The 12,658-nt window shown below is 49.2% G+C and overlaps 1 protein-coding gene across 1 annotated transcript; it reads left to right on the top strand.

Moving 5' to 3' along the window:
• The first annotated feature begins 923 nt into the window (after positions 1–923).
• Positions 924–4,791, top strand: Prss38 (serine protease 38). Its single transcript, XM_004657282.2, has 5 exons — positions 924–1,068; positions 1,161–1,323; positions 2,179–2,450; positions 3,969–4,111; positions 4,353–4,791. The coding sequence occupies exons 1-5, from the start codon at positions 924–926 to the stop codon at positions 4,605–4,607; spliced, it is 978 nt and encodes a 325-aa protein (XP_004657339.1). The 3' UTR covers positions 4,608–4,791.
• The last annotated feature ends 7,867 nt before the right edge of the window (positions 4,792–12,658 follow it).

Here is a 12,658-nt window from a genome sequence, read left to right as displayed (position 1 = left end):
TCTCTCATAAAATTAAAATTAAAAAAATATATATTGTCAGAAGCCAGGCGTGCTAGTGCACACGTTTAATCCCAGCACTCAGGAGGCTGAGGTAGGAGAATCACAGAGTTCAAGGCCAACCTGGGCTACAAAGTGAGTTCCAGGTCATCCTGGGCCATCGTGAGGTCCTGACTCAAAAACAAATGAACAAAACCCTTGTGAAGACTGAAGACTCAAACTGCACTGAGTCTGCACACATAGTGATTGGAAATGAAAGCATTTGTGACATTAACCCTTCATAGCAACGTGCCCTGGATAGTTCTGACTTAAACATCTCTCGGTAATGTTTATATATGTATTTTTTCTCTACTGTATCTCTGAGTCCTGTGGAACCCTCTGCCTTGACTACAGCAGGACTGTAGGTGCCTATGCAAACTTGAAGAGGTATACTTCACTGTGCATAAACAAAGCCTTAATTTACAAAAAGAGAGAGAGAGAGAGAGGGAAGGTTTTGATAGCTTGGGTGGTACATGTATGAAAAGTGATGATTTAACACACTTCAGTCTGCCCAGAGAAAGCTGAGTACATTGATATCCTTCCAACGGACCCAGTGCGTCCAGGTCTGACCATGGCGTGGGGAAGTTACCCTCAAGTGACCAAGCTGGATGCAATCGGTTGCTGCGGGTTTTGTCCCCACGTGCTGGGCCCCTGTCGCCTGCTTGGGGTTCAGTCTGTTGCTGGGGGGGTTCGTGACGTACGCAGGGCTCAGGCTCCCCCCTGCGGGCTGGCCCCACGCACTAGCTCCGGGCCAGGGGTCCCCTGCTGGGGGCGCCACCGCTTGGCGTCTCCCGGCCGGGCCGCCGGGGCGTCACGTGCCCAGCCTCGCCCGCGCGCCGGCCTGAGGCGCCCCGAGCTCCCCAGTCAGCCGCGCTCGCCCGGGCTTCATGGCCGCCCGCACGTCTGACGTGGGCGCCCTGGGGCCCTGGGCCCTGGGCTTCCTGTGGCTCCTGCTGGGACCCTACGCCTGGGTCTCAGCAGACATCCCTGGATCCTCCAGGAGCCCGGGGATCTCCTTGAGCAGGAACGTGGGTAGGCCTCTCCGCCCTGGGCTGGAAGGGCTGTCCTCCCCGCCCACGTCCTGACCTCGCTCCCGTTCTGTGTTCTGTCTCCCCCCCCCCCAGCCTGTGGCCAGCGTGCTGTGCAGGGCAAGGTCGTGGGTGGACTTCCGGCCCCGGAAGGGAAGTGGCCGTGGCAAGTCAGCTTGCATTACTCCGGCTTTCACACGTGCGGCGGCACCATCCTCAACGAGTACTGGGTGCTGTCAGCCGCACACTGCTTCAGCAAGTGAGGGGGCGTGGGGGGCCCGGTGGTGGGGGGCACTAGGACGAAGGAGAGGCCCCGTGGCTTGGCTTCGATCCTGCATTGGTGTGGGGGGGTCTTGCTCTGCTCCCAAGCGCCCAGCCCTATGGGGCGAGCGCACGCACTCTCCTGTGCCCCAGGCTGGTGGTGCCCATGGACCGGCCTGGATTTATGCTTTCAGCCCCTGCGAGCGTGGACTTTCTCTACAGACCGGGCCCTGCGTCCCAACAGGAGCAGCTGGTCTCCCCCTCAGGGCCCTCCCACTGTCGGTTGGCCTTTTATTTCAGAAAGAGAGAATTGGCACACCCGGACCTCAGCCACCGAAATTGAACTCCAGACATCTGCGCCACCTAGTGTGCATGTGCCATCTTGCACTTGCCTCACCTTTGCCAGTCTGGCTAAGTGGGATCTGGAGAGTCAAAAACACGGGTCCTTGGGCTTTGCAGGAAAGCGCCTTATTGACTAAGCGATCTCTCCAGCCCCCGATTGGCCTTTTGACAGCAAGGTCCCCACACTAGAGGCTGTGCCTTCCCCACAGTACCATTCACAGAACATAGAGCAGTCTTCCTGCTCAGATCTGCCACAGCCACTGGATGCACAGGGTCCAGCTCCTCTGTGGCCGACTTCCTGAGAGAGAGAGGACCTTAGCGTGGGTTTTGGTGGTCCCCAGTCTTCAGGGGCTCAAGTCAGGACGTCTTTGATGGCAGCTGTGGCAGACAGCCAGTTAGGACCTCTCTGGGCTGCAGTCAGGGGCTGACTTTTTACACCTGCCCACCCTTCAAACCCTATCTGTGTGCTTTCAAGGGGCTACAAACAGTGGGCCTCTGTTCTGGCCGGCAGGGACAAGGACATCAAAGCCTTTGACGTATATGTGGGTATCACCGACCTCAGCGGGGCCAGCAGGCACACCCAGTGGTTCGAAGTGAACCAGGTGATCCTGAACCCCACCTACCAATTGTTTCACCCCACCGGTGGAGACGTGGCACTGTTGCAACTGAAGAGCTCTATCCTGTTCTCTGACTCGGTGCTCCCTGTCTGTCTGCCCCCTTACAACATGAGCTTGGCCAACCTCTCTTGCTGGTCCACTGGATGGGGACTAATCTCACCGCAAGGTAAGGTCAAAGCAAAGTCTCTTAGGAGTAGAGTGTTAGATGGTAGTCTCTAGCATCTGCCAGAGTAGGTAGGAGAACAATTCAAGCAGGAAGATGAAAACTGTAAGGAAATAGTCTGTTAAAAATGCTAGGGACAGGGTAAATGAAGTAAAATATTTTTTAACAAAGTTTTAAGGGGCTGGAAAGATGGCTTAACAGTTAAAGTGCTTGTCTGCAAAGCCAAAGGACCCAGGTTTGATTCCCCAGGACCCACATAAGCCAGATGCACAAGGTGGTGCATGTGTCTGGCATTCATTTGCAGCAGCTAGAGGCCCTCATGTGCCCATTCTGTCTGTTGCTCTCAACTAAATAAAATAAGATATTTATATATTTTTTAATGCTAGAGATGGGAGCTGGAAAGATGGCTTAGCAGTTAAGGTGCTTGCCTGCAAAGCCTAAGGACCAAGGTTCTATTCCCTAGTACCCATGTAAGCCAGATGCACAACGTGACACATGCATCCAGAGTTCATTTGCAGTGGCTGGAGGCCTTGGTGTGCCCATTCTATCTCTCTCAATTAATAAAATCTTCTAAAGATCCTAGAAATAAAAAGCCCTGTCAGAGATGGAAAAGTTTCCACGTATATATATATAATTTATTTATTTAATTATTTGACAGAGAAAGAGGAAGAGAGAGAATGGGTGTGCCAGGGCCTCCAGCCACTGCAAATGAACTCCAGACACATGCTTTCCCTTGTGCACCTGGCTAATGTGGGTCCTGAGGAATCGAACCTGGGTTCTTTGGCTTTGCAAGCAAACGCCTTAACCATTAAGCCCTCCCTCCAGCCCTGGAAAAGTTTCTTTTTGGAATTAATGACAATGACTACAGCTGAGGAGAAAAATCAGTGAAGTTTAAAATGGGCTGGAGAGATGGCTTAGCAGTTAAGCGCTTGTCTGTGAAGCCTAAGGACCCCAGTTCGAGGCTAGATTCCCCAGGACCCACATTAGCCAGATGCACAAGAGGGCGCATGCGTCTGGAGTTCATTTGCAGTGGCTGGAAGCCCTGGCATGCCCAATCGTGCTCTCTCTCCCTCCCTCCCTCCCTCCCTCCCTCCCTCCCTCCCTCCCTCCCTCCCTCCCTCCTTCCCTCCCCTCTCTCTCTCTCTCTCCCTCCCTCTCTGTCTGTCACTCTCAAATAAATAAATAAAAATAAGAAACCAAAATATATTTAAAATAAGTCAGTAGAAATTGTACTGAAATGGAAAATAATCATGGGGGCGGGGAAGGGACAGAGTATGTAACAGACCCTACCCCTAGTGGTGTGTGGACAAGGCCTCTCCTGTGTGTGAATAAGGCTCCCCCTGCCTTAGGAGAGCTACTGCATGTGGGCAGGGCACCTCCTGGAGGGGCGGGGAGGCTTCTTCCAGGTTTGTCCTTTTGTTGCCAAGAGCTCAAAAGTGTCCCTGGCTCCCACTCAGTAGAAGCTAGAAGCTCACTAGCTGCAGGTAGGAGCCCTCACCTGGCCATTCCTCTCCCACACAGGCCAAACCACAGACTATCTGCAGGAGGTCCAGTTGCCTCTTATGCCCAGGGTGATTTGTCAGAGACTCTACGGACATGTATCTTTCATCCTGCCGGACATGCTGTGTGCCTTAGACTTCAAGAATGTGAAAAACGTGTGTGAGGTACATCTCCACTTGTGGGTCAAAGTTGGGGCTCTGTGGATGTAGGTAGGGGTTGGTGGGGGTGGCTGTACACAGAGGGACAATGTGTAATCACCCTGTGCTTGCATGAGTCCTTGGTCCTGTGGCTCTAGAAGCTGCAGCATTGGGGGGGGGGGTGCTATGTGAGTGGAGGCTATGGGCCACTCACTGCACATGAGGGGCAGGTCTGGACTTCTAGATCACAGAAAATGTCTCTTTTCAGGGTGATTCTGGGGGTCCTCTGGTGTGTGAACTGAACCAGACCTGGATACAAATTGGAATCGTGAGCTGGGGTCGCGGGTGTGCCCAGCCCCTGTACCCTGGAGTATATGCCCGAGTCTCCCATTTCATGAAGTGGATCCTTTATAGCATAGAAAACATACCAGTTCCTTCTCAGCCAATACCCTCCATCTCCCCATCCCCAGGAGCTGCCCTCCACATCCTTGTGACTGTGCTGGCTGGCTTGCTGGGGGTGTGAGGGCTGAGACCCTTCCCTTGGGCTTCCTTGTGGCTCCTGCCCCATTCCTATCCCATTCACTTCTTACCACCCCTACCCCATACACACAGTGCCATCAATCTAGGACAGTGGTCCCAGAATCTGGGCCTATGAGGGGCCAAAAGAAGGGAGAAGGGTCAAGGGTGGACCAGAAAGACAGAGGGGGGTGCTGGAAACAGCCAAGAAGTTGAGCTGCATGTATGTGAGACAGAAGGTTATTAAACATTTGTGAAGCAAGTATCTCAAAACTCCTGCATTGGTCTTCTACCCAGACTTGTTTCAAGCTCTTTCCTTTGCAAAGGGTGGGGCCCACGTTCAGAAGGTGGGCCAGCCAGTGATGGCAGGTGGTGCCTACTGTATGAAAGGAGACACACTCCTAACTGAGCCTTTCTAGAAACAGAGAGTTACTCAATGTCACCCATGAAGTCTGTGAGTACAGCCCAACCATGGTGAGAGGAGATGTCACAAATAAGGTGTTTAAACCTATCATCAGAAAAGAGTTTTGTAGACAACAATAGACAATCTTAAGAAAGCCGAAGACAGGAGCTGAGAATAGACAGGGGCCGAAACAGGCAGCGGAGAAGGACAGAGCTGGAAGGATTTGTGCAGAAACTAATGAGCAGAAAGTCCCAAAACACCACGTCTGGCATCTGCAGGCCCTGTGTCCTCACATTCAACCAGCCTCAGACTGAAAATATTGCCCCCCCCAAAAAACCTTCAATTTCCTCTCTACTGAACAGGAACAGATTTGTTTGTTTTGTCATCATTCCCTAAACAATACCAAAAAGTAATTATTTACACAGCATTTTCATCATATTAGGGATTATAAATCACTTAGAGATGTGTGAGAGGAGATGGGCATGGTGGTGTACTCCTGCAATCCCAACACTTGGGACTCCTGAGGCAGGAGGATCATGAGTGTGAGGCCAGCCTAGGCTATATAAGAGACTTATCAAGAGAAAAACAGAACATATAGAAGGATGTCCCGCTGCCAATCCTGCCTGGATCCTGAGGGATGACTACTTCAAAATGTTACTTTGGGGTTGGAGACATGGCTCATGGGCCAAGCACTTACCCTACAAATATGAAGAACTGAGTTCTGCTCCCCAGTACCTATATGAAATGCCAACAGCAGTCTGTGCCTGTGATCCCGGTGCTGGGGAGCAAACAGGAGCATCTATGAAGACCCTCTAGCCCACTCCGTATACATCATAAAACATAACACGCCATTCCATGTAAATAAAGGTAATGAAAGTACCACTTAAACAATTTTTTTAATCAAACTAACCCCAGTAGATAGAAGGTTCAAAGGGATTAAATTCCATATAACAAGTGGAGAGATAGAAAGATGCCCTTCCTGGGAAAACTATTGTAGGGATGATTTCAGGGGCCTCTGCTTTCCAGCCCATGAGCAGCTTCCCTCCACCACCCCACCCCGGCCTTGGTCTGTGTTCTCCTGGCCGCTTGTTGGCTCCATGTGGACACCTAGCCAGGAAACCGGAGAGGAGCCGCATGCCCAATCACTGGCAAGAAGATGCTGGAGGTCCGTCTCCTCTCAGCCCACAGCAACTTCTGATTTCAGGGTGAGCGCTATAAACCTGACTGTTCGCTGAGTCATATCTGAGCTTCACTTGGAGACAGCTGCCTAGGAGAACGCGACATCCTCCCTGAGTCTCCAGTCAGACATTCATGCCAGTGTCCCTTTTCCCTTTGAGGCAGGATTTCATTCTAGCCCAGGCTGACCTGGAACTCTGTAGCTCAGGCTGGCATCAAACTCCTGGTGACCATCACACTTCAGCCTCCCAGGTGCTGGGATCACAAGAGTGAACCACCACACCTGCTCATGCCAGTGTCTCTTATAGCACAGAACTGATTGATTCCATGTTGCTAAGAGCATCCTTTTGCCTCTTTCGGAAGCCCCAGCAGACCACACTTTGCTCCTCTGACTTGGCAGAGCCTTGGGGCAACTTGTATCTCTTGTGATAGGAAGGGCTTCCCCTGATAGAGCCTCTGCTATGGTTTAGGTGTGATTGGAGCATGGAGAGTTCCCTTGGTTTATTGTTGGAATAATTCCCATTGTGATATGCAGAGGGTGGATGTTTAATCTAGTTGTGGTATTCATGGGGATTGGAGTTGGAGAAGTGATTAGGACTAGGTAAGGTCATTAGGATGGAGCCCATGACTGAATTCTAGTAGGTATATAAGAAGACAACAGAGGTTATATACAAAAACTGAAGGAAGGGCTGGAGAGATGGCTAAGCAGTTAAGTGCTTGCCTGTGAAGCCTATGACCCCAGTTCAAGGCTCAATTCCCCAGGACCCACGTAAGCCAGATGCATAAGGTAGCACATACATCTGGAGTTCATTTGCAGTGGCTGGAGGCTCTGGTGCTCCCTGTCTATCTCTGTCTATCTGCCTCTTTCTCTCTCTGTCACTCTCAAATAAATAAGTAAAAATAAACAAAAATAAATTTAAAAACTGAAGGACACATACACATGGTCTCTTGCCACACCACATGATTCTCTTCACTGCCAGGGGACTTGCCAGAAAAAAAAAAAAAAAGACATCATCAGGTACAGACCTTTGAGCTTGAACCTCCGAAGCTGTGAGCCAAAACCAACCTCTTTTCTTTATAAAATATCTAGCCTCAGTGGGCTGGAGGGATGGCTTAGCAGTTAAGGTGTTTGCCTGCAAAGCCAAAGGACCCAGGTTCAATTCCTCAAGACCCATGTTAGCCAGATGCACAAGGGGGCGCTTGTGTCTGGAGTTCATCTGCAGTGGCTAGAAGCCCTGGTGTACCCATTCTCTCTCTGTGTGTCAAATAAATAAAAATAAAATATTAAAAATATATATCTAGCCTCAAATATTTTGTTATAGTAACACAAAATAGACTAATACAATCTCTGTTGGCACCACTCTTTTGAAATCCTACCCAACTCCAGACCTTCAGGAGTTCAAAGGTTGTTCAAGATACAGAAAATTATCACTGTGAACCACCCTATTAACAGGATGAGGGGGAAAACTTGACAACATTTCAACTGGTACAACAATTAAAGAAGGTGTTTGGGGCTGGAGAGATGACTTCGTGGTTAAGGCGCTTGCCTGTGAAGTCTAAGGACCCATATTCAACTCTCCAGGTCCCATGTAAGCCAGATGTACAAGGTGACACATGCAAGGTTGCATATGTGTGTAAGGTGGTACATGCATCTGGAGTTAAATTGCAGTGAAGCTCTGGCATGCCAATTCTCTCTCTCTCTCATAAGATAAATAAATTTTTTTTAAAAGGTGTTTGATACATCTAACATTCTGTTTTTGTGTGTGTTTTTGTTTGTTTGTGTGTTTGTTTGTTTTTCAAGGTAGGGTTTCACTCTAGCCCAGGCTGACCTGGAATTCACTATGTAGTCTCAGGGCAGTCTCAAACTTATGGTGATCTGGCTACCTCTGCCTCCTAAGTGGTGGGATTAAAGGCGTGCACCACCATGCCCAGCAAACATTCGTTTTATTATAAAAACATACAATAGAAGGCTGGAGAGATTGCTCAGCAGTTAAGGCACTTGCCTACAAAGCCTAGCAACCAGGGTTTGATTTCCCAATACCCACATAAAGTCAGATACACAAAGTAGTGCATGCATCTGGAGTTTGTTTGCAGTGGCTGGAGGCCCTGATGTGCCTATTCTCCCTTCTCTCTCTCTCTCTCTTTCCTGTTTTCTCCCTGTGTGTGCTTGCAGATAAATTTTCTCTTGCAAATAAATTTTTAAGGCACTCAGTAAAAATAGAAAACAACCAAAAAAAAAAAATAGAAAAGAACACAACACAATCAGGGTATATATTTTTTAAATTATTTATTACACTAGGGCCTCCAGCCACTGCAAATGAACTCCAGATACATGCGCCCCACATTATGCATCTGGTTTATGTGGGTCCTGGGGAATCGAGCCTGTGTCCTTAGGCTTTGCATGCAAGTGCCTTAACCACCAAGCCACCTTTCTTATGCCCTAAAGAGCATATTTAAAAAAATATTTTACCCAATGGGCACTCTCAAACTTAAACTCTGCTATGTTACTACTCTTCCCTTAACCCCAAAATGGCCCTCTGCCTCCTCTCTCTTGCCCCAAGCCCTGTATCTCTCACCTCTGAATGCTCATCTCCCTTTATACCTGAGGTTTTGACAAGAGTAACAAGTTTCTTTATTCACCCTTCTGTCTTCTCACAGGGTACACAGAGCCCATATCCCTCTCCTTCTCTATAACAGGTGTCTTCCAGTGACTGTCCAAAATGCTCATATCCAGACAGTTATGGGCATCAAACAGGCCCATGGCAAGCTCCAGGAAGATCTGCGTGATCTAATCTTCTCCCCCACCCCCTGGATGTCCATCCTTAATTCTCTCTCCCTCCTCAATCAATTCAGTCTTACCAATCACACTGCCTGCTTCCTGTGCACTGCCCTCGAGCGCCCCCTCATTACTGCATTCCCCCTGTTCAATGTCACCTCTGCTTCAGACACTCCCTGCTTCTGGCGTCCTCTCTCCAAGTTCCCTATCCCACTGTCTCTTCTGAACTGCCTTGATTGCTGGCATAAGGACATCTCTCAATGCTGGTCAGGAGCTTTCAGGAATAATTCTATTGTGACAAACCACACCTTACCTAAGGGAATTTATTTCTGGTGTGACTCCATGCTGTATACTTGCATCTCTCTGAGAACACACTAGGGCCCTTGCACCCCAGTCACTCTGGTACCTAGCCCCACCATGTACACAGAGGGAGAGCTGGCAGTCCTTCTTCCTAAGTGGGCTCATCATTACAAAAGAGCCGTTCACTTGCCTGTGATGGTAGGGGTAATCCTGGCGGCCTCTACAACTGCCACAGGACTGGCTACAGGAGGCCTGAGCCACAGCCTGATCTATGAAAGGCTTTCTACAGAACTGAGCACCGCAGTCTGGGGATCCACTGAGGCCCTGCGACTGCTATAAGAGCAACTTACTTCTCTGGCCTCAGTCGTGCTACAGAACCGCCGAGCCCTAGACCTCTTGACAGCAGACAAGGGGGGGACCTGCCCTTTTCTGAATGAGGAATGCTGTTACTATGTCAACTGATCAGGCAAGGCAGAGGTAGAAATTAAGAAACTAAAAAACCTGGCTAACCAGCTTCAGGTACGAACACAATTCCCTCTGAGTCATGAAACATCTTTAGGACAGTCTGGCCCTGGCTTTTGCCACTTTTAGGGCCTATATCTGGACTATTCTTGCTACTTGCTCTGGTCCCCTGCCTTCTGAGATGCATCCAAAATCAGATGGACCAATTCACCCACTGAAAATTCAGCTAACTTTTACTGACCTGTCTTCCTCTATCTCCTACCAGCCTTTAGCCATGGAGGAACTGCCATGAAGGAACACCCATCAACCACATTTATCCAGCATCCCCATAAGAGCTCGTTGCCCCCTATGGTCAGCATGAAGACACTACAGAAGAAAAACCATGGTCCATTGTCATTAACAAAAGGCTGGACTGTTAGGTCAAGGTGGGCTTCCCCAAAATGGAGTCACCAAAGACATACCAGGGAGTATATCATGCACATTCTTCAAGGGACCACCCAGCCATTAATCCCTCCCTCCTTGCCTAACAATGCCCCCAGGCTTCCTCCCCCCCCCCCCTTATCTTCCAGGTCACCTGGTTACTGGTCTGGTATCACACCCTGGCTATCTTAGATTTACATCGCCCCTAAAAAAACCTTTTTTTACTTCTCCCTTCCTCATCTTCCCCCAACTGATATAACCCACTATCTGTAATCCCAAATTGACTGCTCCACTCTTGAGAGTCAGTCCTGGCAGCTCTTGTTCCTCCCCCTCCTCCGAATAAAAACTTCCATCTTTGCCTCAAAAAAAATTATTTGTTTATTTATTTGCAAGGGGAGAAAAAGAGCAAAAGAGAAAAAGGGTGCACCGGGTCCTCTAGCCACCGCAAACGAACTCCAGAAGCATGTATTAGATTTGTGTGGGTTCTGGGGAATCAAACCCAAGTCCTTAGGCTTCACAGGCAAGTACCGTAACTGTTGAGCTATCTCTCCAGCCCTAAAGGGCATATTTTATTTAAAAAAAACATCACAGGAGCATGCTCAAGGGGAAGATAGATAATTTTCCCTTGAGATCTACAAGACGAGAAGGCAAGCTTTTCCCACAGCCATGCAACATTGTACTAGGAGTATGAGCCAGGAAAACAAGCAAGAAAAAGAAATGACAACATAATTAGAAAGGAAGAAGGAACACTTTCTGTATTTTTACTTTCAATTAATTTTGCATGCAGTGAGAGAAGAGAGAGAAAGAGAATGAGAATGGGCATTCCAGGGTCTCCTGCCACTGCAAATGAACTCCAGATGCATGTGTCACTTTGTGCATCTGGCTTTATCTGGGTATTGGGGAATTAAACCCAGGCTGTCAGACTTGGCAAGTAAGCTTCTTTAATGGCTGAGCCATCTCCAGTTGATTCTCTGTATTTATAAATGGCATGATTTTATACTGTGCACATTTCTAAAAGATCTACACATACACACACAATCACTATAAGTCATGGGCAACCTTAAAACATTGCAGGATACAAAAATCCACACACAAAATTTCAGTTGTATTTTTTTTTTTTGTTTGTTTGAGAGCAACAGAGAGAAGGAGGCAGAGAGAGAGACAGAAAGAGAGACAGAGAATGGGCGCGCCAGAGCTTCCAGCCTCTGTAAACGAACTCCAGATGCATGCGACCCCTTGTGCATCTGGCTAACGTGGGTCCTGGGAAATTGAGCCTCGAACTGGGGTCCTGAGGCTTCTCAGGCAAGCGCTTAACTGCTAAGCCATCTCTCCAGCCCATCAGTTGTATTTTTTTATACTAACTTTGAACAATTCAAAAAGGAAATGAACACTAGATATGTGTTATTTCAAGTTTAGGGCAAGTGCTCAGAGACAGCACCCATCATGGTATCAAGGCCTCATGGTCAAGCCCACATTTTTTACCTCTGTCTCCTGAGCACAGGGCTGAGATCATGTGTAAGATCCCGTCCAATAGTCTAATAGACAAAAAGGTATAGGGTTAGGAGTAGGAGGGTATGCTGTAGAAAATATACTTCCCTGTCCCTCTCAGAAACCCCTAAACCTTGCAGAAGAACAACGTCCTTACACTGACCCTCCAACCTCCCCATCCTGGGGTCCTGAGAGGTGCTATCTGCTCCCTTCCTGAGCAATAGTATGCCTACATGGGTAAGGGCAATAGGAAGGGAAGGTTGTTGAAATGAGCTTGGCATTTCTGGGGTGTGTCTACAGGTCTCCAGTGCCCAGGGTCCAACCCCCCCCCCCCCCCCCCGTGTGCTCTCCTTCCCCTGTAGTGCTGACCCAATGTGAACTGCAGGAGAAGTGGCATGGTGAGCCGGACTCAGGCCTGCTCCCCAGCCCCGACCCAACACTGCATACGTTGTCCCTTAGTACCACCAAGATGGCTCCTGAGACCTGCAGGAGGGCCAGGGCAGAGTTCTGGCTCCAGGGAAATGAGAAAAAGGAAAGGTCTCCTCACTACCCATTCAGCCGGATGCTCCTTCCTCCCTGTCAGCCCAGAAAGAAAGGGGCCTTGCTGCCAGGTCAGGCTAGCTCCCCAGGTGGCAACAGGAGATCTTGCAAACCCTGAAGGATCTTGGCAGGAGGGGATAGACTGGAGTAAGCCAGGGGGTGGAAATTTGGGGCTCACTAGAACAGATAAGGAGCTCAAGGGGGCTTTACTCCCCAGCTTTGTTTGGGAAGCTCCTAGACCCAATTATATCCACTTGTCAGGGTGACCTCTCTCTACCTTATTTAGCCAGAAGGGCAGACTGAGTCCACTGGATCTCTGAGGGGGGCAGAGGACACAGGTGGAGTATATCAGGGATGGACATGCATGTGACCCTGTGAGGTGGCTAGTCACTGACAATGACATGGGGCCCTGGCCCAGAAGGCCATGGAACAGGCATAGAGTCGCCCCCATCCATTTACAGGAAGGAAATCAAGAAGTAACCCCACCACCCCA

The sequence above is a fragment of the Jaculus jaculus genome, chromosome 6 (genome assembly GCF_020740685.1).
Source record: "Jaculus jaculus isolate mJacJac1 chromosome 6, mJacJac1.mat.Y.cur, whole genome shotgun sequence".
Lineage (NCBI taxonomy): Eukaryota > Metazoa > Chordata > Mammalia > Rodentia > Dipodidae > Jaculus > Jaculus jaculus.
The sequence above is the reverse complement of the archived record's forward strand: the minus strand, read 5'-3'. Positions and strand labels throughout refer to the sequence as shown.

Coding starts and splice junctions, on each gene's coding strand:
- Prss38 (XM_004657282.2), top strand. CDS start 924: ATGGCCGCCCGCACGTCTGACGTGGGCGCCCTGGGGCCCTGGGCCCTG. Junction 2,451..3,968: donor GGGACTAATCTCACCGCAAG/GTAAGGTCAAAG, acceptor TCTCCCACACAG/GCCAAACCACAGACTATCTG. Junction 4,112..4,352: donor ATGTGAAAAACGTGTGTGAG/GTACATCTCCAC, acceptor GTCTCTTTTCAG/GGTGATTCTGGGGGTCCTCT.